Source organism: Zootoca vivipara, chromosome 10 (genome assembly GCF_963506605.1).
Source record: "Zootoca vivipara chromosome 10, rZooViv1.1, whole genome shotgun sequence".
NCBI classification, from domain to species: Eukaryota; Metazoa; Chordata; class Lepidosauria; order Squamata; family Lacertidae; genus Zootoca; species Zootoca vivipara.
The window spans coordinates 62,083,014-62,110,515 of NC_083285.1; the positions used below are offsets into that span (position 1 = coordinate 62,083,014).

General features: G+C 43.1%; 1 protein-coding gene across 12 annotated transcripts in view; it reads left to right on the plus strand.

The window, feature by feature from the left end:
* USP6NL (USP6 N-terminal like) overlaps positions 1-27,502 on the plus strand; it is a 144,230-nt gene that overhangs the window by 101,933 nt on the left and 14,795 nt on the right. For all 12 annotated transcript variants that reach the window (XR_009558227.1, XM_035128060.2, XM_035128063.2 and 9 more), the window contains 8 exons: positions 5,527-5,634; positions 8,457-8,566; positions 11,651-11,699; positions 13,304-13,424; positions 14,871-14,965; positions 19,150-19,215; positions 19,326-19,425; positions 20,809-20,961. Coding sequence is in view for 11 of the 12 variants with exons in the window: in XM_035128060.2 (XP_034983951.1) it covers positions 5,527-5,634; positions 8,457-8,566; positions 11,651-11,699; positions 13,304-13,424; positions 14,871-14,965; positions 19,150-19,215; positions 19,326-19,425; positions 20,809-20,961 (802 nt within the window). In the remaining variant the exon portion in view is untranslated. The remainder of the gene's footprint in view (positions 1-5,526; positions 5,635-8,456; positions 8,567-11,650; positions 11,700-13,303; positions 13,425-14,870; positions 14,966-19,149; positions 19,216-19,325; positions 19,426-20,808; positions 20,962-27,502) is intronic.

Here is a 27,502-nt window from a genome sequence, read left to right on the forward strand (position 1 = left end):
GTGGATGTAGCAGCTGGTTCTATCTTTAGCTTCTTCGGTCACCCTGAGATTTTTCTCCTTATGCTGAACAAGATCTTGGTTCTTACAAACTCAGGAAAGTAGGAATACATGTGAAGTTTCTTGTTTGTGCAGATAATGAAGCCCCAGAGGAATACACAGGGCTTTTTGTCCGTTTCATGAATGATTTGGAGGGATGGAGATGGCTGGGGAGATGTTTGTCTCAGTCATTATGAAACATAAGAATCTAATCCTTGATTTTTGAGCTCTGGAAAGCTTGCAGAAGAGCACGGCTGCCAGTGCTAGCACAAGAAAAAAAATGCTTGAGGTTCTCTTATTTCTGAAACTAAGCCTATATTATCAAATAGGGGCATTAAAATATTGGAGCATGATTCTGAATGTGAAGATGAGAACATTATATAATTGAATGGTATCAAGCTATTGACAGCAATATTCCATTGCATGGTTGGCAATACTTGTGGAAAACTGGAAAGGGCTTGCATTTAAAAAATACTTCTATATTTTGTTTGGCTTTCTATAATAAGCTCCTTCCCGCCTCCAATGGAGATGCCCAGAGCAGCCAGCAATGAGTATAAAGGCATAACCAAGATAGTAAACAATATCCAGAAACAATTTAAAATAGGAACCACAGTATGCAAAGGAAAGATTTCTGAGATGAAAATTATTACAAAACGATGTTACACTGCTGTTGCTGTTCATGGTGGCTATTGGCAGAAAATGTACCACTGTGGGGAATTTACAGAACTAGATTACAGCCAGGTGTGCCCCACCAGTAATTGTCTGATAGAACCTCAAAGATTGGAGGCAGCAGCAGGAGCCACAACAGGAGAGGGTTATTACTTTCATACACTGCTTCTTCTGCAGTTTCCCAGAGCCATCTGGTTGGCTGCTGTGGGAAGCAGGAAGCTGCAAGAGACTGACCTTTGGTCTGATCCTGCAGGGCTCTTTTCCTCTTTAAAAAAAAATACCCTGAACATATGAATCTGCCTTACACCAAGGGCTGCCTTACACTGCCTTGATCCATGTAACTCAGTATTGTCTGCCCAGACAGGCCGTGACTGTCGAGGGCTTGAGGCCGGGGAGAATCCTAGCCCCACCTGGAGATGCCAGGAATTCAACCTTCCACATGCAGAACAGAGCTAAGCTCAGGGTGAGGCTGCCGCCACAACTGGATGTCACCCTGCCTGTTTCCTTGTGTTTGTGGGGCCTTCATTTCGCTCCCATAATCTCTTGTATTAGCTAAGCCAGTGCCAACAAAAGGATATTTTTCTTCCTTCGAAGAATATACCCTCAATATTGGCAGCTTATAAGATTTTCTCTGTCTTTTCTGTTTCTCTGAAATCTGAGGCAGGCAGCGGGAATCCTTAATCCAGTTTGGTTTTCCTTTTTTTAAAGCCAGAATCTGGTAACATCTGTCTGTAATAAAGGACTTCCTTTTTGGAGAACAAGATCAATTAGATCTAAGTGTCAGTAGCCTGCAGGAAAGTCTGGAAAATTATGTAGCATGGTTCTGAAGGCTTCTTTTTGACTGCTAGTACTGTCCCGACGCTACCCTTCAACATTCTCAGAATCTTTTCAGTAACGATTAATGCACATTTTCTATGCCTTTGATATGGTCCATTATTTTGTGACTTCACTTCTGAATTGGAATTGGCTGGAAAGCCCACTCAAACTTGAGGGTTGTTTCCATTTTTAAGTGTGCACCTGAAAGCAACATGTAAGCACAACAAATCTGATTGCAAATGTAAAAGTATTTTTGTAAAGGAATCATCTGGCAGCAGCACTCTAAAGTAGACATGTGATAGCAAGTGATATTAGAGTTTCAAAAGAATTACCCCCCCCCTCCAGTGCACACAATTGCATTCACTAACAGAGAATAGTCTCAAGGGTTGGGGGTGTGCATGGGTGTCAGTCAGTGTAAAAAGCTCTGGATTTTAAATAGCAATAGGAAGCATTTAGTTGTGGGTCTTATGATGATTATGAAAAGTCAATGTGTACATATTTATTTTCGTAAGCCACCTTTCTGGACCATCAGCTTTACTTCCCATCATGTGGGGAAATGGAGTAAGTAGTAGTGGCCTACCTCACAGAGTTGTTGTGAAGAAGTAGATTGAATATAAAGCACTCTGCAAATTTATGATAAGAATCTAATCTGTCCAATTTCTTGCCACTTTTTTTTTAAAAAAAAATACCTTTGCTTTTTGCTCATCACGATAACTTTTATTGCACGTTAGCTAAGCCTGATTTGGGTTTCTTCCTTTCAGAACTTAATGAACTGCTGTTTCCGAGAAACATTGCCCCACTCATCTAGTGCTGTGTAATCGGAGCAGATTTACCATGCTCACAGCTGCCGTATTCCCACGAGGCCCGATACCCGCTTGGCCTGGAGTGCGCGGCAGCTGTTGATGCAGCTGTTTGCACTGCATCCCGCCATTTCCTCATTCTGCCTTGATCAATTATAATTGCATCAGACAGCGGTGATTCATCTGTTATATTTCATTTGCCCTTTGTGTGCATGATAGATACTGCTGTTTCCTTATCCTGTTCACCCTTACAACCAGAAAAAGAATATCCACATTTTAGAAATTGGTGTCTGTGTGTAGTGATTTTCCTATGGCTGTCCTTTAGTCCATAGCTGAGTGCAGATGCTTACCTGCGTCAAAGATCCTCCTTTCTGGGCAGCAGACTGAGCAAACATGCCCACCCCATATTCATAACGGAATACAGTGGTACCTCTACTTACGAATTTAATGCGTTCCGAACGCACATTTGTAAGTCGAAAAAAGTTGTAAGTCGGATCCCATAGGAATGCATTGGGAGAAAAAATTCGTAAGTCGAAGCAACCCTATCTAAAAATTCGTAAGTAGAAAAAATCCTATCTAAACCGCATCCAAGATGGCGGATGGAGCTCTATTTGTAAGTAGAAACATTCGTAAGTAGAGTTATTCGTAAGTAGAGGTACCACTGTATGTGATGAAGATGTTTCGTGAGGATGCTTCTATGCACGATGGCTGAATCAGAATTCTCCCTTCCTCTACCACACCCAGCCAGTGTGGTGTAGTGATTAAGAGTGGTAGACTTGTAATCTGGGGAGCCGGGTTAGCGTCTCCGCTCCTCCACATGCAGCTGCTGGGTGACCTTGGGCTAGTCACACTTCTCTGAAGTCTCTCAGCCCCACCTACCTCACAGGGTGTCTGTTGTGGGGGAGGAAGGGAAAGGAGAATGTTAGCCGCTTTGAGACTCCTTCGGGAAGTGATAAAGCGGGATATCAAATCCAAACTCTTCTCTTCTTTTTCTTCTGAGGGGGAATAATCACACAATTCTGACTTCTGTACAGAAGCATTGCAAGCATTTATGTGGAACACCCACCTCTACCCTTACGGTCAGAGTGTAGCAGTGTGTGAGAGTACAGTATATGAGAGCTACTCTCCCACGAGAACAGGATGTTGGACCTTCATAAGCACCCAAACGGACCTCATGTCTGAGCCGGCTTTAGAAGAAGCTAATCACAGTGTCCACAGCCAATGGGATATAACTACATTCTGGTTGTTGCGTTGTAAGTGACCGAGGGTAAAAGTGATGACCACATAATAGGAAAGATTTCTAATACTTATTATCTACAATAATTTGGAACTTTAAGCATCCAGTTATTTTCTAATTTGTGTGTGTGGATGTGAGAAAGGGTGTTGCTTTGAAGGATTTAATTTTCATTGCAAGGTTAAAAGTAACAGTCACGGCATGTAATGGAATTGAACCGCAGAGCTAGCTTGCAAAATCTGCCACTAGTTTTTTTCCATGCAGTATTTGACATAGCAGCTAAAGGTTTATAACTGTGAAGTCCTTTATGAATTCATTTGATTTGTAAATTACAATATGGAGCCAGGAGATTAAGTGTCTAATCAGTTATTGATTTTGTTTTAACCTTCCAGAACGTGGTGCTTTTGGTGAGACTCATGTCAGCTGAAACCCACAGCCAATTAGCAACAAACCTCTAGGTGTTCTATATCAGTATGCCTTTCAGGGCCAACTAGATGTTACACAGGAGATGCGTAAACAGCCTTCCAATTCTCTCTTTAAAAAAAAAAATATTAGTAGCTACAGTGGCTCGACTTACAAATTTAATCCGTTCCGAAGGCACTTTCGTAGGTCGAAAAATTCGTAAGTCGAAAAAGCGCCATTGGAAACGTGTTTCCCATAGGAATGAATTAGAAACGGAAAAATTCGTAAGTTGAAGCAACCCCATCTAAAAATTCATAAGTCGAAAAAAACCTATCTAAAACCGCCGCAGTTTCCTTTCGGATGTCGAGAAATTCGTAAGCATGCGGCCATTTGCCCCATTCGTAAGTCGAAAAATTCGGTTGTTGAGTCGTTCGTAAGTCGAGGTACCACTGTACTTGATTCTTATGAGTTCAAGCAGAGGAATGGCAGGAGGGGGGAAAGTGTAAATGGTGAACAACTGTGGTCCCCCCCCCAAATGCTTGCATTAGCTTATATTTTGAATTTTGTACACAGTATTCTATGCAAACAGCTTTTGCATTGTAAAACAACTGTAGGAATGATTTTGAAGTTATGGCCATTCTTAGTATTGTACAGTTGGGAACATTACTGCACAGGGGTGTGTGTGTGTGTGTGGATATTAGGACCCTTTAGGAAGGAAGTAGTAAGGAAGAAAGGCCACAATATGATGGAGCTGCGGAAAGTTACCACTGTGTCTTAAGTGTTGGGGTTGATGGTGTGTGTATATTTATTATGCTGTACATGCGGCATCCATGGTGCAGTCTACATGCAAATCTAGTCTCCACTTTCTACACTTCAAAGAGGGGCTCCCAAACTGTAGTCCACCAGTGTCCGTGGTTTTGTAGTTGAAGATAGGAGAGGACACCTGTGTCAGATTAATCTGGCGTGGTGCATATATGGCTGCTCTTTCAATCCTGGCATCATGTCCTGTATTTATATTGCCACGTTTTGCACCATTGTCTTGGGAGACACCACACTGGTAACAGTTCAACTCAATTCCATTTTGCCGCTGGCCATAACCAAAGTAGCTGGTAAGTTATAAGCAGTGTTGACAAGTGACATCGTGTGGTGAATGGTGGTGATCAATATATGTATATATGACCCTATTGATTCAGAAGTTGTTGTTTTTTTAAAAAAGGAGCAAAATCATTGTTCTTGTATGAGTGCTCAAACTGCAGCCAAAAAGGCCTGATAGGGAGCACATCTGATTACCTTCTGTGAACCCACATGGCAGAGCAACTATTTCCCTTATAATTCCTCACATTACTTCCTCCTTTTTTTACATGCTTTTCAGTGATGGCACACCTACTGAATCAACAAAGAGAAACTCATTGAAACTGTCATGCGTGCACAAACAAACACAGGCCAGTTCTGTCTAAATTAATAATACCATTTACTTTGTTTCCAGGTTATAGGTCTTGGTATAGTCACCACGTCAAATCTTTCCTGGTTTACTCCTGCTTGATGTTGCTTATTTGTTTATTTACACAGTTTCATAGGAGAATTTATAAAGGAATTCCACTGCAGCTGAGAGGTGAAGTCTGGTCTTTGTTGCTTGATGTCCCTAAAATGAAAGAAGAAATGAAAGACTATTATAATGTGAGTTTCTAAAAAATCAGAAATACTGCATTGTGCCCAAGTATTTGAAAATTAGACCAATAGTGCTTTAGTGTTCCATGATATGACTAATACAACAAATTGTATTATTATTTAATTAAAATCTAGTTCAGAAAGGACTAACTGCTTTCATAAAGATTGTTCTTATCTGTTTCATACCTCCAACTTTACTATCAGGTAGAATGACAACCTATGTGTAGCCTTCATGATTCCCTCTGCCTCCAAGGAGAAAAGGTTGATCAGCTTTTCATGAAAGCATTCACTGTGGAAGAAGTCAGTGACTAATTTCCATGGTTCTGGCACTGGTTTCTATATCCTTGTTTGGAGAACGTGTGTCAGCGTTCAGGTTCCTTATTAGAAGCAAATATTTGAGTTCTCAGAAAACGTAGAATCCACACAGAGAACAATGGCTTGCAAATACTCTTGATTAGCACACTTAAAATGTCCGCTGCTCATGCCGTCCTTTAGATAGAACAGTTCAAAAGTTGAGAGGCATCTTTCTCGAAAGTCCTGATTAAATCCTATTAATAGGAACCTAACTACGTACAGTTGTTTTCCAGGAAATGTCCCCATTTCTCAGCCTGCAACTGCACTACTCATAAACAGGATAGTCTTGTTCCTAGAACCATTGGGCGCTTTCTCTTTAGCAAGCTGTTTAACCTTTTCTGCCTCTGCTGTTTCCTCCCATGCTAAAGCATGCACACCCACTCCACTCTCTGAAGCTGGAAACAGATGTGATGTAGCAGAGCTATGATCAGGGTTCTTCTACCACCACGCTGCCAACTTTTAAGAAAAAATGGGGGGGGGGGGGTAATGGGCAAGTTCTGCCCAAGCTGATTCCAATCTAAGTCCTACTCTGATTCCAACTGCTCTTTGCCCTCCTTGAGGAAAAATGCAGGGGTGTTTCAGATGCTTGAATCTACCCCCCCCCAGCAGACCTAATACCATCTTTGGGGAATGGGATTCTTTTTTTTATATTGGAAAAATAGAATAGGAAAAGGGTTAAACTCCTCTTCCTCCTAATGCCAGTGGTCCATTACTCCCGTCAGAAGCAGATCCTTTTGTGGTTGCTTTAAAGTAAAAACAAAGAATATCACCACCACACAAAAGAAGCCATCGGAGCATAGGAGGTGCGTTGTTTTTTCCTCAAGGCCGACCACCGATCCATCTAGCTCAGTGTCATCTGCACTGCTGGCAATAGCTTTCCAGACAGGGGTCTTTACTAGCTACCTGCAGATGCTGGGAATTGAACCTGTGCATGTAGCCAGTGTGCAATGGCCTAAACCCAGGGCTTCCCCCCCTTAAAAATAGGTTTAGGGGTACTCTCATTTTCCTACTCATATTAAAACACTGCCCCTCAATGAGGTCAAACTTAAATTCACAAAATGTTTAGGTTTATGCATACCCCTGCATCCTCCATGCCCCCCCCCAAGAAAAGCATTGCCTAAAGCTAATCAGAGACCTCTGTCATACCTGCTTGGACTCCATGTCCTTGGCTGAAAGCAAGCTTTTGAATGTAACAAAAATAGACCTCATATATAAAGACAAACTCCAGTTTCATTTCCCTAATACCATGAAAGCCTTTCTGACAAGCTTCTGCCAGCTTTTAAGTCGTATGTGCTTGACTGACATGCTTCATACAGAAAAAGGTGTATACTGGATGGTAGAATGGGCTGTACCACTTTAGATTAGATTGGGGACAGGAGATGTCACATACTGGAGTGTCCTCCCTTATGTTTAAAGCAAACAGACACAGCCCTCCTGCAAATAGCAGCCCAACCTGGTAGGTAGCAGGTTGGAATAGACTTTGTTTTTCTCAGACCTGATTTTATTTGAAGCTAGCATTTTAAAAATGGCATTTTTTTTTACAGCCTGAAATGGCACAATCCACTCTTACTTTCTTAGGAGTCTACTATCTCCAGTCTTGCCAACCTGGTATCCTCCTGCTGAGAGTTGCAGTGCAAAACATCTAGAGCTCATCACATTGGTGAAGGGGTACTATCTCCTTCTGCTTCATGTGTGAGATCTCTGGGCCAGGCAAGCCTTCTGTGTAATATGAATATATGACATAGATGTATAAATCCAGATTCAGGCTATAATCTAGTCACAGTTAGATCTTTCCAACTAAAATTGGTTGAACTTAAAAGTACTTAAAGCATTTGCTTAACTTTCCCATTTAAATCAATTGGCCTCAGAAGTACTTTGTCCAGATCCTGCCCTTTCTCCTTAGTTATGGGTCATGGTTGTCACCCTGTGTTCAGTTCATTGTTGCTTCTTAAGATCCAATGGAACTATTCATCAAGATTCAGAAGAATTTGAAATGGCCTACAACTAATCTTAACAAAGATTATAAGTTAACTACAGGAAAAAACAAATAAAAAGGGTTTAAGAGAACTGGGCCTATCTTCAAAGGTTACAGATGCCATCTAGTGATGTGTGCAGGAAAAGAAAGAAAGAAATGTCCACCAAGACATGCAAAACTCAAGTGTCTACATTTAAAGGAGAGGCTTGGGCAATTAAAAAAAAAATCTTAAAACTGTTGAGAGGGAAATGGACCATTGCTGAAAGTCTTAGAATTCTTTAGGTATGAATTAACAACTGATCTACTGTTAGGGAAATATCATAATGAAGCTTTAGTTGACTTCAAACGTAGGGTTGGGTGTGCAGGTGGACTCCTGAAAGAGAACTGGTTTGCATTCCTATGTAGAAATTCTCCCAGTTGCATGCCCAGTCTAGAACATACGCATGAACTGCAAGGTTGTGATACATACACTTGCTGATTATTTTCTCCTCCCTCCCACAAGACCTTAAAAACCCAAGCAAGAGGTACCTCACCAGATATCAGGCAGATTGACCTTGATGTAAATCGGACATACCGGGATCATATCATGTTTAGAGACCGATATGGAGTTAAGTAAGTAAAGCTAACATCTACTATTGTACACCTTTTCTTGTGTATTGCAGACCTTCAGAACACCTCACCAAGATCTGGCGTTTTGAAAAGCCTTCCTTTGCCAATATTGATTTGTGGAAACAGTGGCCAGATTTGGACCTTATGCTAAACCAGGCATGCTCCCCCTCTTCTCCCCAACCCTTCTGCCCAGGCAGGAAGAGGAGGAATTGGAAAGCTTTCGTTTTCCCTTTATTGCAGCCTTCGTCAAACTGGTGTCTCCCCCCCTACCCCATTTTTGGACTACAACTCCCATCAGCCCAAGCCAACAAGTGCTGGCTACAGCTGATGGGGAGTTGTAGTCAAAAGCATCTGGAGGGCACCAGGTTGGCTGGGGCTTGCTTTACAGTGTACAACATTAACACATTTTATGGCACATGATAATAAAAACATAATAAAAAGCACAATAATGGCATCATAATAAAATAATAATCAAAACAACTGTCTCTCCCCTCCCCCAAAGTTTTAACAGGCCATAGATTATTTAATGGCCAAAGGCCTGGGTAAAGAGGAATGCCTGAAGACATGTAATGATGGTGCCAGGCGAGCCTCTCTGGGGAGAGCGTTCCATAGATGGGGAACCACCACAGAAAAGGCCCGTTCTCATGTTGCCACCCTCTGAACCTCTTGAGGGGGGGGGGGAGAGACATAGAGAAGGGCCTCAGACGACAAGTGCAGGGTCTGGGTCAGTTTGTATGGGGAGAGGTCCTTAAGGTATTGAGGTCCTGAGCCGTGTAAAGTGTTATCGGTCAACACCAGCACTTTGAATTGGGCCCAGAAACCAATTGGCATCTGTGACCAAACTAGGGATTTTGATTCATTACTAACTATGGCTAGTTTTCAGCAAATCAGCTTCATTACTCATTGTTTTAGGTTAACATGGGTTTCATGTGACACCTGAGCATGACAAATGTGGAAGGAAGGGCCATTGAGATGGACTGTAAAAGCGGCCGCCCTTCCTCCCTGGCTTTTCGCATGTTGTCTCTTTGCTACTGCAGATAAATGTATGGAAATCTCTATTCAGATGTCTGAAGCTCCAAGCATCCTCTAATGTTTGTCCATTATTCATAAAAAACATTTTTATACCACGTGGTTGTGCTCTTGGAAGGAAAATGGTAAGAGCATCATCTGGAGAGATTGGAAGCTTTTAAAATAAGGACACTTTAAGAGAAACAAGAAAGAACCTATGTTGCTAAAGCATTTCCCCAGATTTAATACATAAAGAAGCTTGGGCATATGGGAGGGAAATGCCTCATGTAAGCTTGATCACCGAATATGTTTTAATCTCTCACCGAATATGTTTTCCCTTACTAAATCCTTTTCGGCATCCCATAGGAGAACCTTTCCTAACATAATAATATATTCTTAGTTTAATATCCGTGAAACTGGTGATTGAAGTGTAGTGTTCCATGTATCAGTGAGGGCCCTTGAATGCTCCTTTTCATTTCAAACTTGTGAAATCAGCTTTAATGAAGTATTGATTCTACCCAGTTTTGAAAATGCCAAATGCCACATCTGTATGAACCCAACAATCAGTTGGGATTGAAACGTTTCATCCCACATCCTCCTTGTTCTGCCTGACAGGAGTGCCTTTCCATGTATTCTTTGTCATCCTTCTAAAGCGGGTCTGTACTGGATGACACCCACCCCTGCCCCACCCCACCCCCAGCACAACACAATTGCACACAGGGGAATTATATTCTTTTTCCTGCTATAAGGTATGCACTTAAATTTCCTGTGTGCTACAGTCGCCTTGTGTTTTAGTGCAAACCAGAAACCCAACTCCCATTGTCTATAACTGGTTACCAAAGCATTGTGGAGTTACTTTCACATGCTCAAGATGCCATTCGGCTTCTGATTCTTGAATAGTCAACACCGCCTTGACCACACGGAACACCACCTGCTGAAGTGAGCAGAATTCATATAGCAGGTAGTGATAAACAATGGGGTTTTTCCTTAGATGTGCCTAAAGCACCTTGATTGAACCTGAACATTCTGCACCTTGTAGTGACCTGGAGATGTTTCATGCATTAATAGCAAGTCGTGGTTTGGCATTGCAACCTACTGCAGCTAAGTCTGCCGCCAAGCCTAAGCACATGCTCCTGATAGCACATTTCCCCTCTGTTGATCACTGCCTCCTGAAAACATGCCATTGAATAGTGCACATTCTGGTGGCATGGGGTGCTAATGGAGCAGGTGTGTTTGTTGGGGAGGGGGGGCAAAGAGGCAGTCAAATTGGGTGGGGAGTGTAATGGAACAGCTAGAAACTTGAACAGGAGCTTTCCTCACTGCAACATTTTGTTGCGCACCTAATTGTAATAATAATTGCACAAACTCCTTCCATTCTGCAGAAGTCCTCCATTTCTTTGGCAGCCATGGGGCTCTTTTTGGTTTGAAATTAGGCTTGACATAAAATGAGGTTTTTGGAGGACTGGCTTGTTAGCCTTCGAATGTTTCCAAATGCATTAAAGTGTGCAAGAATTTTACAAATATTTATCCTTTTACAAAGGTTACACAAATGTACAAAATGTGCTTCTTAAGTCCTGATGGTAGTGAAGTTATATATCATGATTCATTAAAATAAAAAAATTCCTTCAGTAGCACCTTAAAGACCAACTAAGTTTTTATTTTGGTATGAGCTTTCGTGTGCATGCACACTTCGTCAGATACACTGAAACAGAATCCACCAGACCAATTGCAGTCATTAATCGGCCAGACCAATTACAGTCATTAACAGTCATCAACAGTCATCAACAGGTTTACCACTCCTATCAGCCCATCACCCATTCCCATCACCCCCACCCTCTGAATATACATAAGGGTCTGGTGGATTCTGTTTCAGTGTATCTAAAGAAGTGTGCATGCACACGAAAGCTCATACCAAAATAAAAACTTAGTTGGTCTTTAAGGTGCTACTGAAGGAATTTTTTTATTTTACTTCGATCCAGACCAACACGGCTACCTACCTGTAACCATGATTCATTAAGTATTTCACTGGTGTGCACAAAAGACGAGTTATAAAATTTGCTTTCTGTCTTTTCTCTCTAGACAGCAAGCTTTATTCCATGTTTTAGCTGCATATTCTGTGTATAATACGGTAAGTCGCATAGTATGTGGGTGCATATTGATCTAAATTCATATCACTCAGTTACATGCTTATTCTTGATATATTGCATAGGTAATGTTTGGGTTTAAAAAAAATAAAATCCTGATTTAGTAAGGATGTGCACAGGTTGTGTGCATCTGTGAACAACAAGTTAATAGCTTCTAAACAAGTGAAATTTTATCCATGGCTTGGTTTCTAAATCCTTGCTTGCATGGAAAACGCTAACCAGTGTTTCCAGCTCACATGTAACAGGAAGCCGTGGTTAGCTGTGTCTTCATGGTCTGTTTTGCTACTCACACAAACAGAGAAAGCGATGCAGCTGTAAATGGGTTGTGTGTGAATTGGCTTGTTAAGCAAATATTTGGTTGTATGAACATTGCCACTCTAACCATAGCCACGGAAGCAGAATTTCTAAAGGGGAAGATAAAGAAATGAAGTTGTTAGATTGTAGTCAACGTGATGCCTGCAAGTTGTGACTCAAAGAAGGTGTTTCTGATTATTGACCAGATGCTACCAAAACCTTTGTTGCTGTAGTAATTTCTTTCTTTTTTGTTCTAAAACCATGGAGATCAGAAACAAGCTTTCAAGATCAGTAATAAAATAATGTATTTTATTAAGAGCAGCCAGTGTTAACAGAGCATAAGGAGCCAGTGAATCTGGTGTCAACGAAGAGGTGTTTTTTTGTGTGTCTTGCTCCTTTGTTCTTCACAAAAGTGTAAAGCATCCCTTTCCACCTTTGGGGTTTTGCTTTCAAATTCCAGGGGAGTAATCTTTGCAGCAAAGCCAACTAACACTCTGATGGCCCCATAAAGCCCAACAGGTTTATTGTATTTTATGAGGTCATCCACTTTAAGTGCTGCTGAAAACCTGTTGGTCTCCGAGCGGCCACAGAATTCTTAGTTTGCAAATTGTGACGCAAACTTAACCTCTGGGATAGGGTAGGATAAAAGTCTAAACAAGGAGATATGTTATTTTTCAGGTTACACGGGACTGGAATTCTTGCTCATGCTGGGTGAACATTTTCAAAAGGAGAGTAGGGAGGAAAGGTGAATTAAAGAGAGCGTTTGTGGCCTAAGCATCTCCTCGAAATACAAGCTTTCTGTGCGCAAGGACTAGATTTGAATACAATAGCATTCCACCATGCGAGCCTCCACTTACAGTCTGAAGGGATTCAGGAGAGAACAAGCCCAAAGTGTTGCAAGGGCCAGGGGCTAGGTGGAACTGCAGATCTGGAATGTGCCTTCAGTGGTTGACGATGCCTCTTGCTTGCCTGGACAAAGGGTGAAGAAGGGCTTGTGAATGTGCGGGTGTAGAAACCCCTGCCTTTCGCATGGTTGCATCCATTGCTCTGCATCTGACCCACTGGCCTGTGGCTCCAGGAAGATGGTCCACAACAGAATGAGGCCCTCAGCAAGACCACCACTTGTTCTGCCACACTTTTCAAGTGATCCACAGGGCTAGAGTTCTTCTGTCCCTAACGGCTTCCTATTCATGCCACAAGAATCAGATTGACCATGTAATTTGTAGCGTGTTTTTGTTGGGTTTTGTTGCTGTTTGCAAATTCCTAAACGTTTGTCTACCTTTTCTTCTCCTAGGAAGTTGGATATTGTCAGGGAATGAGCCACATCACAGCTTTACTTCTTATGTATATGAATGAAGAAGATGCCTTCTGGGCCCTGGTGAAACTCTTCTCAGGACCCAAGCATGCTATGCATGGTATGCCACCCAAATCTTGTTGCAAAGCACTGTTTAATTCTCATCTGATTTTTAAATTATTATTATGAAGTCTGGACTGGATTTGGAGTACAGCAAGCTGGGCCTTTTGGCTATTAATGTGCTCAAAAAATCTTAGAAAATGTGTTGTTTTTTAACCAAGAATTTTTCTACAGTCTATGATAGGCCTCTTAAAATGCTCTTTTGAAGTCATTTGTGAGGATGTGCAAGGACTATGACCTGCTTTCTGTCGGCATGGAGCTGGCTGCACAGAAAGTTTTGCCCTCATTTGAATCCATTATTGCAGCTGGAAATCGGGAGTGGAATTAAATTCCCAGTGTCCGCATACTCAGAGCAGGAATTTACCCTGTGGGGCAGCATTCTTCCCTGGCCATTTTCAACCTGGGACAAGCAGTTTTTGCATTTAGGAAAAAGGGCATGGTGATGCTTTAAACATGATTATGGGAAAGCAGCATATAAATAAACTTAATAATCAGTAACATAAGATCATGGCAATCTCAAATGCTCAGCAACTCTTAATTCAGTCTCTCGCTCATTGTTGGCAACATTGAGTTGTGTTTACTTGCACCATCTACCCACAGTTGTGAACAGGACATGAATCAGTCCTTGGATGGGAGAACCATGGCCTTCTAGATATTAGGCTACAACTGCTATCAGCCCTAGTCACCATGGCCAATGATCAGGGATGATGAGAGTTTACTACAATGTCATCTGGGGTGCCATAAATTCCCCATCCTTAGTCTGTCTCCTTCTTAATCGGATTGGTTCACACCTTCTACTTATTTGCCTGCTGTGTGCAGCTATTCAAGCTCAACAACTTTGGTGAAGTCTCCCCCCAAAAAGCTCAACAACTTTGGTTAATCCAATGGGTAGATCACTGCCAGTTTATTTCTAGTGGGAGGAGTAGATCACAGTCTCTTGGAAGTTGGACACCCCTGAAGTACAGCATCAGAACATGGTTTGATATTACAGGAACAGACCCAGGCCTATGTGTTTCTGCCTCCCATAGCTGCCATGGATTTACCCAACAGCAAACAATGATTTGCTGCAAACTGCAGTTGGGAGCTTCTAACCTTTGCATGTCAGGGGGAAAGGGAGTGCATCAGTCCAGGTTTGTAATGCCAAATCACACTTTTGGTATTGCATCTCAAAGCCCCTGTGCAAAGTCTGCTTCCTTTTCTGTACGCCTTACAAACTTTCATGCATCTGATGAAATGGGCTCTTGGTCATCTATGGTTACGTCACAATGAGTACATCCACAAGGCATTGCATTGTATTTTAATGTTTAAGTGATTTCTGCCTCCATCAGAAGTATTTCACTGCAACACCTAAACCTGTGAACATTTTTTTAATGTGGGAACTTGTTAGCGTTTAATACGTTTTTATTCTCTCTTGTTATCTCTTCCCCTCATCACCCCAACCTTTTAGGTTTTTATATTCCGGGTTTTCCCAAGCTGTTGAGATTTCAAGAGCATCACGAGAAAATAATGAAGAAATTTTTGTCTAAGCTTAAGCAGCATTTTGTAAGTAAATGCCATCAGAATATGCAGTACATAAAGGGCAACCCATCAGCAAAAGGTCCAATATGATATTTAATTCTTCCCTAGCCTGCTGATGCTGGTGTGTAGGGAATTTATGGAACTACTTTATGCCAAATCAGGCCATTGTTCTGTTGCTGTTTTCTGTATGTACTTTGCTGAACAGTGGTTCTGTCACAGACTGAGATCTTTCCCAGTCCTGCCACTGAAAGCCGGTTTAACCTGAAATACTTTTAAAGTGATACAAGGGATTGAACTTGGAACCTTCTCCATGCGAAACATGGGCAGTGTGTGTGCAAATATCTGGGGGTCGTTGTGCTGTGGTATGAGTCTAACTAAGTCTGTAATGATATGTAGATTATAAATATTTTAGGTTGGTTAATTCCATATAAACAATATGTGATAATAGTATATAGTCCAGAAAAGCAAGGGGTGGGGCTTCTCAAGCCAGGGATGGGGAAACAAACCCCCAACATCTCTATTCACTAGTAGCCATCTTGGCTGGGGGAGAAGCAAGTTGGGGTCCATAGGGTTGGTATATTTGTGAAAATCCAGACACAGAAGTAGTTTAGCTTTTTTGGCAAACACAAAAAAGAAGTTTTAAAACTAATTTTAAGGAATATTGCCAAAAATGATACTGCCAACATGAGTTGCCATACACCCGGATTTTCCCAGACATTTTTGCGATTTCCGCTCGGACATTGCTTTCGACTGCACTATTCCAGCTATGGCAATCCCGGACGCATGGCAACCTTTGGATCCATCAACATCTGTAGAGCCACAAATTCCCCACTCATGTCCTATGCTTTTTAATGGGAAAGTACAGCAAAGATAGGAAGTTTAGAGTACTCCATGGACTCCCATATTCCCCCTCCCATGCCAAGGGGGTTCCCACCCCCACACTCTTTCTATTTCAGAGTTATCAGTAGTATGTGTTACATCTGCACCAATGTTAACCTCTATCATCCTAGCTCTTGTCAAACCACTGTTTGCAGTCCATCTTAGAAGCAGGCTTTCAAATTCCAGTTTGGCCCAACTATGCTTAGTGATAACATCAATAATGCTAACCAGAGTTTGCTCAAGAACTAAAAGGGGGTTGGTAAACTGAATGTCTTCATAAAGGGGTATATTTGTATTGATATTTGTAGCGATTGCACTCACCATCTCCTAGCGCTGGTTAGGAGATCGAGCAGTGCTACATCTGAACCTCACTATATTTTCACCAAGAAACCTATCAGAGTTTTAACTTGTTTTATTTTTTATTTTCAAAACTTTTCATTGTGACATCCCAAGCATGTGCATTCAAAATTCTCAGAAAGATACAGGAAGGGAAACTTGATAATGCCTGCCATAGCTATTCATCCAACTTTATGAACCCAACATATAAACAAGTTTTTTAAAAAGGGAAATATGCATATAAAGAAACAAAGAATCATAGAATTGTAGAGTTGAAAGGGACCTCCAGGCATCATCTAGTCCAACTCCTTGCAATGTGGGAGACTTAGCTAAAGCATCCATGACAGATGGTCATCAAACAGTAACCAGTAATTATCTTCTATAGCTTGATCAGGATGAATATAGCACTTTTATGCATTAACAGGTGTCAAAAACAAATTGGTGGTGGTATTTCCACATCTATAGATATAGGTAGGTAGGTAGGTAGGTAGGTAGGTAGGTAGGTAGGTAGGTAGATAATGCAGGAATTGTAGTTTGAGATAGATGATAGATAGATAGATATAATACTATTTCAGTGCAGAGAAAGGAGGAGATGTAATGGTGAACCAGGCTGGATGCGCCCTTTATATAAAGGTCTCTACTTCTGTGCACATTCATGCACAAAGTACTTTTTATTTAAGTGAGGACTCACTATACTGTATTTCCAAATGCATAAAAGCTTCCAGCCTTTCATATATATTTTTGTCCATTGTGCTGGAAGGTTATGAAACATGAAGCACATTCCTGCTAGAAAGTATAGTACATTTAGTTTCTTTTTCAGGGTGTTTGATATTAACTCTCTGATCAGATCTAAAATTGCTGGAGACAGGATCAACAGGAGCCTTAGGTTGTGGACTTGAGCACATTTATAAGAAAGGAGAGTTCCTGCTGAATGCAGATGGACTTCATTCCCAGTCTTTAATCTTTGATGTCTGCAGCAAATGTTCTAAATGTAGTGAGTTGCCTCATGTATGCCATACTGGTTTTCCAAAATCTGTTCATGGGTAAGGGAGAGTTTTAAAAAGGATTATTTAAATCTACTGGCTGGTGAAAACAGAAATCACTTTCATGCTTACCTCTAGGCTGTAAATTGTGGTTTTAATTTTCACAGCAGAGTTCATACAGAGTTTGGACTGTAAGTCGTTGCTGCTTATTGCTTTAATTTAGGAGGAGTTTGCCTTCCAGGGGAGGAAACATCAAGTGCATCTTGCCTTGAGTCAGTAGGCTTCCTCGTCTGGGTGCCTAAAGGTTCAGGGAGGCTCCTTCTAATAAATGAAAGTGAACAGCAAGCTGCTAAATCTGTAAAGCTAGGGAGGCGCAACCACTTTTTTAAATTTGGAGAGTCAAAAGTTGAGTGTGTTTATTTAGATTCTTAACAGCTCCTCAAGTCTCTCTGTCAGGCTAATAAATCCCAGTGGAGCCTCTTTTACTGTTGGGATGCTACGGTGAAGGGACACTCATTTGTAGAGCTGTTGTGTAGAGACAGAGCCACGTACCAAACCCTTGTAGGGCAGAGTTACTGCCTTCTCCATGGTGTCTGCTACTTTCTCCCACCGCACCTTATTCCCAGGCTAGTGTGCTGTTCCATTCATGCTTCTCGGTGTCCCAGGAGCTCCATGCAATTAGATCATGCAGCTGCCACTTCCGCCTCTGCCCATTTGATCTCAGCAGGAAGAAGGGTTGGCAAGGGCAAGCCTCTGTTGCACCCTGCTGCGTTTGAGCACACTGGGCTTTCTGAACAGCTTCAAGCAATTTCCACAGCTTCCCAAGAGCTGCACTTACAAACAGCAGCAGAAACCCGCCCTGCAGAAGCACATCATACAAACCCAACTTTCAAACCACAATTTCTAAGTCCTGTTAATGAGATATGTGGTTAGGGGAAGCTGGCACACACCCCTTGGCTCAGCCTTCTCAGACCCACCAAAAGTTTTGGACTACGTCTCCCATCAACCCTAGCCAGCATAGCCAGTGATAGGGGGTTGATGGTAGTTGTAGTTGAAAACATGGGGTGCACCGGGCTGCTCTGACTAAACTATGGGCAAGAATGACAGGGTCTGGGAAAGGGGAATTGGCTCCAGAGAATGAAGGGAGTTATGTCCAGGGCTTGGTTCCTCATTTGCCATCGTTTGTGTGTGTGTGTGTGTGTGTGTGTGTGTGTGTGTGTGTAGCTACTTGCTATGCTGCCTCTGCATGAAAGGCATTCTGTACATGCTCAGGTATGCCGTATTCCTTCATCCCTTTCTTTAGAGGAGAAGGATGGCCAAAGTTGGTGAGCTGGATCTAACTTTTCATAAAGGGGTATGGCTACAAGAGGTTTTCTCTCCTTATGCCAGGTGGATCAGGCTTCACGCCTAAATGACTGCTTATATGCAACCCTGAAGCTTTACAGTAAGGCAGTCTCGCCTATGGAATCATATTCCAGAAAGTGGGAGCATTGCAGTAAGTAGAGAAAGCCTAGGCACACATTTTAACTGTGCTACAGGAACCTTTCTTCTAAGCTCTCCCCAGAAAACCAAAGTGATCGTACAGGGAGAGGTATTTTTAAAAGTACACATGACCCAAACCCTGCATTCTTCACAATCACCCTCTTCAATGTTTAACCTCTTTGGATTTCTTTTGTCCACGGAGGGGAAGACAGAATGCATAGGAAAGCAGTCAGGTTTCAGGCTGAAGATACTTTGCCCATTTCACTTTGGGTTTGCAGTCCAGAAGTTCATGCTGCCTTAGTTGCCAGTGTTTATGCTGTGTGCTTAGCAAGGAAAATCTGTTTTTCTATGTGCTGTCTTTTTTTCTTTTAATTATTATAGTTTGTTTGTTTTAATTTTTTTACCTTGTTTGTAGGGAATATTTTTTAATCGGCAGCAATATATAAATTCAATAATACTAACCACTTGGCCACTTGGCGTGATGCTCTGTTCATATCTGAAGTTCATAAAACTGCTTTTTCTTGGCAGGACTCCCAGGAAGTCAACACTACGTTTTACACAATGAAATGGTTTTTCCAGTGTTTCCTTGACCGTGTGAGTGCCTTTTGTTTGATGTCTTCCCCACCCCCAAATCATCCCAAAAACACATTTTTACAGCAAATCTGTTATTTTTCTGATGCCTCCCGTGGCTTCTCTCATTGCAGACTCCCTTTACGTTAACCCTCAGGATCTGGGATATCTACATACTTGAAGGAGAACGGGTTCTCACTGCGATGTCTTATACCATTTTGAAACTGCACAGAAGTAAGATCTCTGTCCTGGCTTTAAACTCTAAACTCGCCATATGGCATGGACAGGCACTTGTGAATAAAATAAATGAATTAAAAACCAAACACTTTGCTCCAGTTGGGTATTTCTCAGTACTATTTATTTATTTCTTATATTTGTTCATCACTTTATCTTGCCCCGGGCAACCCACAGTGACTTACAAACCTACCAAGCCATTGATGTTCTCCCCCCACCCCCTGCACTTCTGGGGAGAGAGATCTTGTGGGTGCTGATTTCACACTGTCTCCAAAGCCACTGCAGCTTCACCGTTGGGAAGATTCTAATGACTAGAAATAGGTTGCAAAAGATGTGGCCACAATATGCACAATAAATCTGGTGGCACGTTATACTTCCCAGCCAACAGGAATATAGACGCTGGTCAGAAGGGCTCTACTCAAAAGTACAATTTCCTGAGGAGATTAAATCACAGCAATGAGCAGAGTCTTTTTGGTGACAGCCCCAAGGCTTTGAAAAGAGTATTCTCTGTAGGTGCTTTGCTGGGCCTCCTTGTTGACTTTAGGAGACTCTGTGAAGCCCACCTTTTAAAGGCAAGCCTTTGTTGGCTGATGTTCCTGGTGCTTCTTATCGCTGTGACTACAATGTTTCAGTTATGTTGAGTATTCGTTGATATGCTGCCGTTTTAGGGGGGCTATTTTTGTCAGACTGTTTCTGCAACCTGTTTCAGTCTCTGAGAGAGGCAGGACTGAACTGGTTTAAATAAATGGAGGGGCTAACAGGAAAGCATAAGGGCACAATACTCACTCGCAACAACAGCGCCACTTTCCAGGGCTACTTCCATGCTTATGCCTCCCTCTTGATTTTCAGTACCCTGTGATCTGCCCCCATTTCTGTCTGCACATACCACCTGTGCTTGTTGTTAGAGAGAGCAGTGTTAGGGGATTGGCTTGATATATCTTCTTTGGCAATCACTCATAGCCGAGTAAGATTATCTTCCATAAACATGGTTTTAACAATTAGTCTGTAAGTGACTGTGGAAGCCAATTCTGGATCCACACGTCCTTCCACAGTGGGGACATTGGTTTCCGGGCAGGAGTTGATCACGGTGTAGATTTGCTAAGCGTGCCTTCCTCTTAGCACGTTTCTCCCTTGCGTCCTGAGTTTGAGTGTCTTCAAAACCCATGACACCTTTGGTAAAGGCTGTTCTCCAACTGGAAGGGGAGGAGGCTTGATATATGGCAGCCTTATGTTTCTGTAAAGTTCTATGATTACGCTAGGTGCTTGTTTAATTAATAGATATGAATTGATGGAGAGAAAGTTCTGTTTCGATAGAGAAAGCAAATGTGGCTACGTTTTAGTCTTCTCTCTGATGTCGTACTCTTCTCCCCCCTCCCAACCTAGAACACCTGATGAAATTGCAAATGGAAGAACTCGTGCAATTTCTTCAGGAGACCCTCGCCAAAGATTTCTTCTTTGAAGATGACTTTGTAGTAGATCAGCTCCAGAGTTCCATGGCGGAGCTGAAACGAGCCAAGTTGGACCTGCCAGCAGCAGGTAAGTAACTCAAGACACAGCCGCTGCTTGGGAAGCAAGCAGCCCGTTTTTGTTGGTTCGTGGGTCTACCCAGCTTTTGGCACTCGAATGGAGCTGCATAACTATGGCACAGTGCAGGAAATCCACAATTTGGTATCCCGTTGCTGGAAATCCTGATCATTTCCCCCCAAAGGTATGCCCACTTCTATCATGCTTCTAATCTAGAAGTGCAACAAAAATCCCTGCAAGGAGCAGGTACCATTGTTCTCCTGATGCACAGCTATGCCCACAGCAGGAAGTTGGCCAAGTACTGCGCATCCTGAAGGCAGTGCCTGACCCGGGTCGGGAGATCAGTGTTTGGATGAACAGATGCATTTTACAAGCAATCCATTCTGCAGAAAGGTACATGTGGGTCAGGCTCACTGTCCCATCCCGGAGAGCACAGGAGGTAAACTTGCGGCCTTTTAGTTCGTAGGAAGGCAACATGGTTAAAATGCTGGTCTCGTGTTCATGCCTTAGCATGCGGCTCCAGAAAACAATTTTCGCCTCTGAGTGTGAACAACGGATCAGAGATGCTCTTCTCTGGACCTATCAATCATTGCAGAAAGAGGGGAGGGCCGGGAGGGAGGTTTCCTGGACTGTTTGCTTCCCACACCCAGCATTCATAAGAATGTCTGTGGTGTTTAATGGATAAGTGGGTTTTTTGTGAGCTGAGAAAGGAAATTGAATTTTACCCTTCACTATTGAGAGGGTCCTTCAGGATTTCTGCCAGTGTAGTGTAACATAAGAGAGTGAGCAGAAAAGTCAGGCACTAGCTCTTCCTTAGGAAGATGGGGAGGAAATCGTAGGGGATGTATGTTGAAACTGTCAGGCTTTTAATGTTCTTAACATTGCAGGGGTTGGACTAGATGACCCTCGGGGTCCCTTCCAATTCCACAATTCTATTAACATTCTGAACAATGAGACTGTAGATCACCATTGCTATGGGCTGCTCTGTTTTCAGCCCCTTTCCTAAGTATTCCTAACACTCCATATTTATTTCAGTCAAAGCTAAGTACAGTATTAATTCTTCCAGTGAAAATTTGACTACAATCCCAATATCTCTTTCCAAAGTAATTAGTCAATTCACACTCCGAACATGTGGTGTCCTCAAAGCTGCACATCATTTTAGGCATGTCCCAGTTTTGAACCTTATGCGACCCATTTTTCAAAACCCTCTTTTTTATTCTGAAAGTTCTCTATTTGTCCCAACTTCAATTTCTTTTAACCGCCTGGCATTATGTGCAAGGATACCATTTTCTGATCGCTGTGGCTTTTGCCTTATTTTTCTCTCTGCTAGGGCAATAGTAGCCTGGACAGGAAGGGGGGGGGGAGGAGTGGAAACTGACAGCCCTGGACAGAGGCTTTGAATGGAGTTATTGCAAGCACTACTGAAAATATTGAGTACTATAATTTAAACCTGTTGCAAACTGAGGTTTGTAAGAAATTTGGGCAGGAGAAAGTCTTTGCCCTTCCACCAGTTTTCCACCCCTCAACCTCGCCTTCCTCCCCTCACTTATGAGATTGTTGAATACAGGTGCTGCCCGAGGCACCTACAGAGTGCTGGCTTCCATGGAGGAAAATGGGTGTTGGGGCTCCTCCACTTCCTGCGAAGCCCAGCCCTGCTCGTCATCTTGGGGGGGCTGGGGCTCAGTCTCCAGCTCACAGCTTAGCAGCAGGGATTGGCTAGAGAAGAGGAATGCGGAGGAAGTTCTGGTCCCAGCGGGTGAAGGATAGCACCGACGTTGTACTGCTCTCTGCTTCCAAGGACATTCCCCCAAGGCATGAAGGATTCTGATTCCCCATTATTTTTCTGTGGATATAATGGTGGCTCTTCTATTGATAGACATCCATACTGTCTCCCCTCACTTTGGGCCTCAGGGATGGATGCCCATGCATGGGCATTCCACTTGGGGCCGCCGGGGGGTGGGGTATTTCTTCAACCCCCAAATAGGGATTTTCTTTCTCCATAAGTACCCACAAAATACCTCTTGCCCTCATCCCAGAAAATCTGTCAGATTTGTTTTCAGTTCCTGTTTAGCTAAGAAAATGGATGCCTCATTTGTTCTTCATCTGAATTTCATCAGCCCTTGAGTTTTATCTCCCCACTCCGTGTTCAATTCTTGTTTTTCTAATCACTATCTCCAGGCGATGCTATCTGTCACCAACCTCGCTCTCAGCATCTTCTAGACATTACCTCACTCTTGCATGCCTCGTCTGTCTCTAGTTCTGCAATTGTGGCAGGGGGCAGGCAGCTTCCTCCCCATGCAAGCACAGGGTTGATCCTGTCTCCTGTGAGCTCAATGAAGGGCAATGGCTGCCAACTAAGGCTTCCTTCTTGCACCTCCACCTCAAGGTCAGCCAATTTGGGAGGGAGAATAACAGGGATACATCAATACAGAGAAGCAGCACCAAAATAGAGAAAGGCATAAGGAATCATTGGGGCAAGGTCACTTTTTGGCTTTGGAATAAATCATTTTGCTCTGCATTGCTTCCAAAGTAGACCCACAATGTCCAGATATAACCCTTGGTTATTTCATTCCCATCATGGACAGATTGCAGTGTCTAGGGCAGGCATCCCCAAACTTCGGCCCTCCAGATGTTTTGGACTGGACAATTCCCATCTTCCCTGACCACTGGTCCTGTTAGCTAAGGATCATGGGAGTTGTAGGCCAAAACATCTGGAGGGCCGCAGTTTGGGGATGCCTGGTCTAGGGCATGACATTGCAAGTTGAAATGAAAGCTGCCTTGTAGAACTTGGAAGCTGAGATGGACAGGGATGTTTGCCTCGTGTGCTGTGTCCGAATTCCTTACAGGCTATTGAATGGTGGGGTGAAAAGGAGGTTCCGGATTTGGATCCCGGAGTTTATCCTTGTTTGCTTGGCAGGAAAAGAGACGACACTCAGCTTCTTTTCTGCATGTGACCTTGAGCCAGCTGCTCTCTCCTCTCTCAGCCCAGCCTACTTCACAGTGTTGTTCTGTTGATAAAATGTAGGGATGGGGGGAAACCCCATGAGCTTCCTTGAGTTGTTAGGAGGAAGGGCAGGATAAAAGTGAAGTCAAATGAGTACAAAAAGGCTAGGGCAGCTAGAACGAGGCGGGGGATGGAAACTCCCTTCTGACCAGCTGGGAGAGTTAGTGAGATAAACCTTTCCCAGAGTTTAAATATAAACTTCTGGATTTTCCATAGAAAGCTTATAGGAAAAGGTAGCACAAGCAGAAAACACAAACTACTACTTATAGTACCATTCATGAGAACTCCAAAGTTTTCATTGCCAAGTTTTCATTGCCAGTTTTCAGGAGAGCCTCCGGCTTACATTGTCTCTGACAATGGGCACTTGCTGGCTGGAGCTGATGGAAGTTAATTGCTAGACCAGCAAGATGTGGCAGGTTATAGGTTCCTCCTCTGTGCTCTAGTGCTCAGGGTGGCATCCTCACAACATCCCTGTTATGCAGGTTGTGCTAGAGTGGAATATGCACCTTCAACTTAATCCTTTTAGGCTGCAGTGAACACTTCGGAACTTACTCCCAGAGTAAAGATAAATAGGCTTGTGCTTTAAGATTACAACTGGTGAGGAATGCCATCTTCTGCTTCATACTTGTGCCCTAAGCTGCAGTTGCCTTATGCCACCAAGTCAGACCATCTAGCGCAGTATTGCTTGCACTGACTGGCAGCAGCTCTCCATGGTTTCCCTCGGCTCTAACTGGAGGTGCCAGGAATTGAACCGTGGATCTCCTGCATATGCAAAGCAGATCCTATACTAATTCCTTTCCCCTGTAATAGTGAAATAGTTATTGGCAGCTTGCAATTCTAGCCATACTGCTAATTTAGGTCCCTCCCTTCTGGGAACATCCGAGCACTAATTAGGCTTAGTGGAATTCTCCATCTGGCAAGCCTTGTTTAGGGTGCTAAGAGCTTTCCAGAGCTGTTTGGGCAGACTTTGGTCTGTTGTCAAAGACATAACTTTGCACAGCATTGAAAACATAGCAGTCCATCTGGAAGGGAATTTGTAGGGTGTACTCTTCCCTGTTTTTTTTCCAAACTCTCCTTCAGAATGAGATGGACTGGGCAATCTTAAGGCTTGTGCGGATTACCAGTTTGCTTTGGGCTTTTTCTTTCCTTCAGACATGGTCGAAAAACACTTAATTGCTCAGTTTAAGCATTTGTGTTCCAGGACCATGGCCAGATATAGTTCCTTCACACCCCATTCTACCCCAGGAAAACTGTAATATGCCAAGAAAAGACTGTTTTGCAAAAGGAAGATCTTCTAGAGCCTGGTGGTCCTTCCAATCAAGCACAGAATGTCTTCTGTGGAGCAGATGGAGGAAGAAGAAAGGGTACAGAACTTCATAAATTGCCCGATCACAGCCTTTTCCTTCTGTCTGAAATGTATCAGGCAGTAAAGGAAACGCCAGGAAGCCTTCCAGTGCTTCTTCTCTCCCAGGATCCTTTTATCACATCTAGTGGGTCTCTGGTTATTTTTCACAGATCAAGGACCTCAGAAGGCTCTTTAATTTTAGCTCATTTGTGAATTTTCCACAAACTTTCTGACTCCTTCCCCAGTGCCCCTGATAAGGCCTCTGCATTTCCTTAGAACTTAACATGCATTAAGAGCTTCTGAACAACAACAACAAAAAAAGTTGCCCGTTACACAAGTAGGCACCATCTCCTTCAGAAAGTAGAAGCCGTGAATGGTGCTGGAGAGACATTATTTCGTTAACTGTCCATGTCCCCATTAACCCAGTTTGACTCTGAAAGATGACTGGCAATCCTAACTTGTTGATGTGAACAAAGGGTCTGTTGTGCCTCCATGTGCAGCACCAGCCTTCCCAAGTCTGGTTACCTCCAGATAGTCTGCATTACAACTCCCATCAGTCTGAGCCAGTGGGGCTGATGGGAATTGTAGTCCCGAATATCTGGAGGCTACCGGGTTGGGGAAAGATTGTGCGCCCACTGCCTTTCCATTAAGAAGGGGAGTTAAGTGTGCAGCCTTCTTTCAGAATGCCTACTTGGGACATTTGCCTCCCTCTAGCCAGGGTCAACAAATAGGGGCTTTGTTTGCTTACAAATCCCTATCAACCACCAGCTCCTCCACCATCACCACTCTGCAAACTGCAGGGCAAGTGAGAACTTGGGGGAAGTGGGGTTTTTATGTTGCCAGGTGTCCTTTCCACCAGAAAGCCATATGTGCTTGCTGCTAAGTGATGCTGCTAACCTCTCTGGCAGACAATGTACTTAATGCATGCACATGAGCAAAGGACAGGGAACTAGGGAGTTATGGGGCTAACTGATACCACCACCACCCCCACTCCCTGGAGATGCTTCCTGCCTTTTGTGGGCAGCTGGCCAGCCCAGCCTCTTTATGTGGGCGAGTGGAGGGCAGAGGGAGCATTGCACATCCTCACTTTGCACGGAGCAGACAGTGTGTGGTTTAAACTGCAGAAACCACTACCGGTACCAAGGCGTGTGCTGTTGGTCACCAATTCAGATGGATTTAAAAGAGGACGGGACAAGTCTGTGGAAGTGAGGGCTGTCAGTGGCTACTCGTCACGAGGACTTTGCCATCTTCAAGATCAGAGGCAGCACGGTGCCTCCGGGCAACATGTCAGTGAGGAACAGCTGCAGCCGAGGGCCATTGCGCTCATGTCCTGCTTGTTGACGTCCCACAGGCTTCTGGTTGGCCAGTGTGGGAAACGGGATGCAGGGCCAGACAGGACTTGGGCTCTCCGAATGTTCTTACATCTCATTTAGTTCACAGCTCAATGCTAAAATTATATAGATGTATGGAGCGAAAACAAACTAACATGACTTCCATGTTTAGAATAAAAAGATCTTTCCAAGTAGCAGAAGACCGAGAAGGGAGGGGGCAATGTGGGCAGGGGATCTCCTTGTGTGAATTAGGAAAGTTCCCTGTTGCCTTACCACTGTAGCTGCCTGGATGTTGGATCTCTATCTCAGGGAATATAATTGATAGGGCAGCGTTCCCATGCTATGAATAAATAAATAAATAAATAAATAAATAAATAAATAAATAAGGGTTGTAGCTCACTCATAGAACACCTGCTTTGCATATACTGGTAGGTTCAATCCCCAGCATCTCTAGGCTTAGCTGGGAATGTCCTCTGTCTGACACACCGGAGAGCTGTTGCCTGTCAGGGTGGACACTACTGAGCTAGATGGACACAATGGCTTGACTCAGTATGCAGCAGCTTCCCATGTACCTAAATAAAAGTCTATGCATTTCTCCTTAAACTTTCTGTTTTGCGTTCTCTTTTTTGTCTCTTTCTCCTTCAGTAGACCACATTGCTTTTCATTCTTCACAGGAATTTAAGAGTTTGGCTCCTAACTTTATCAGCTTCTTCTCAGTTCAGACCTCTGTTTTAGCTAATGTCTTATCGGTTTTTCCCTTTCTGGCATCTATAAAATAATAATAATAAAGGAACAATGTTGTAAAAGGATCAGTGCAGCGTACTTTCTCTTCTACAGCTCCTGTAATGTCACTTTTTTGTATTTTTCTTTTTC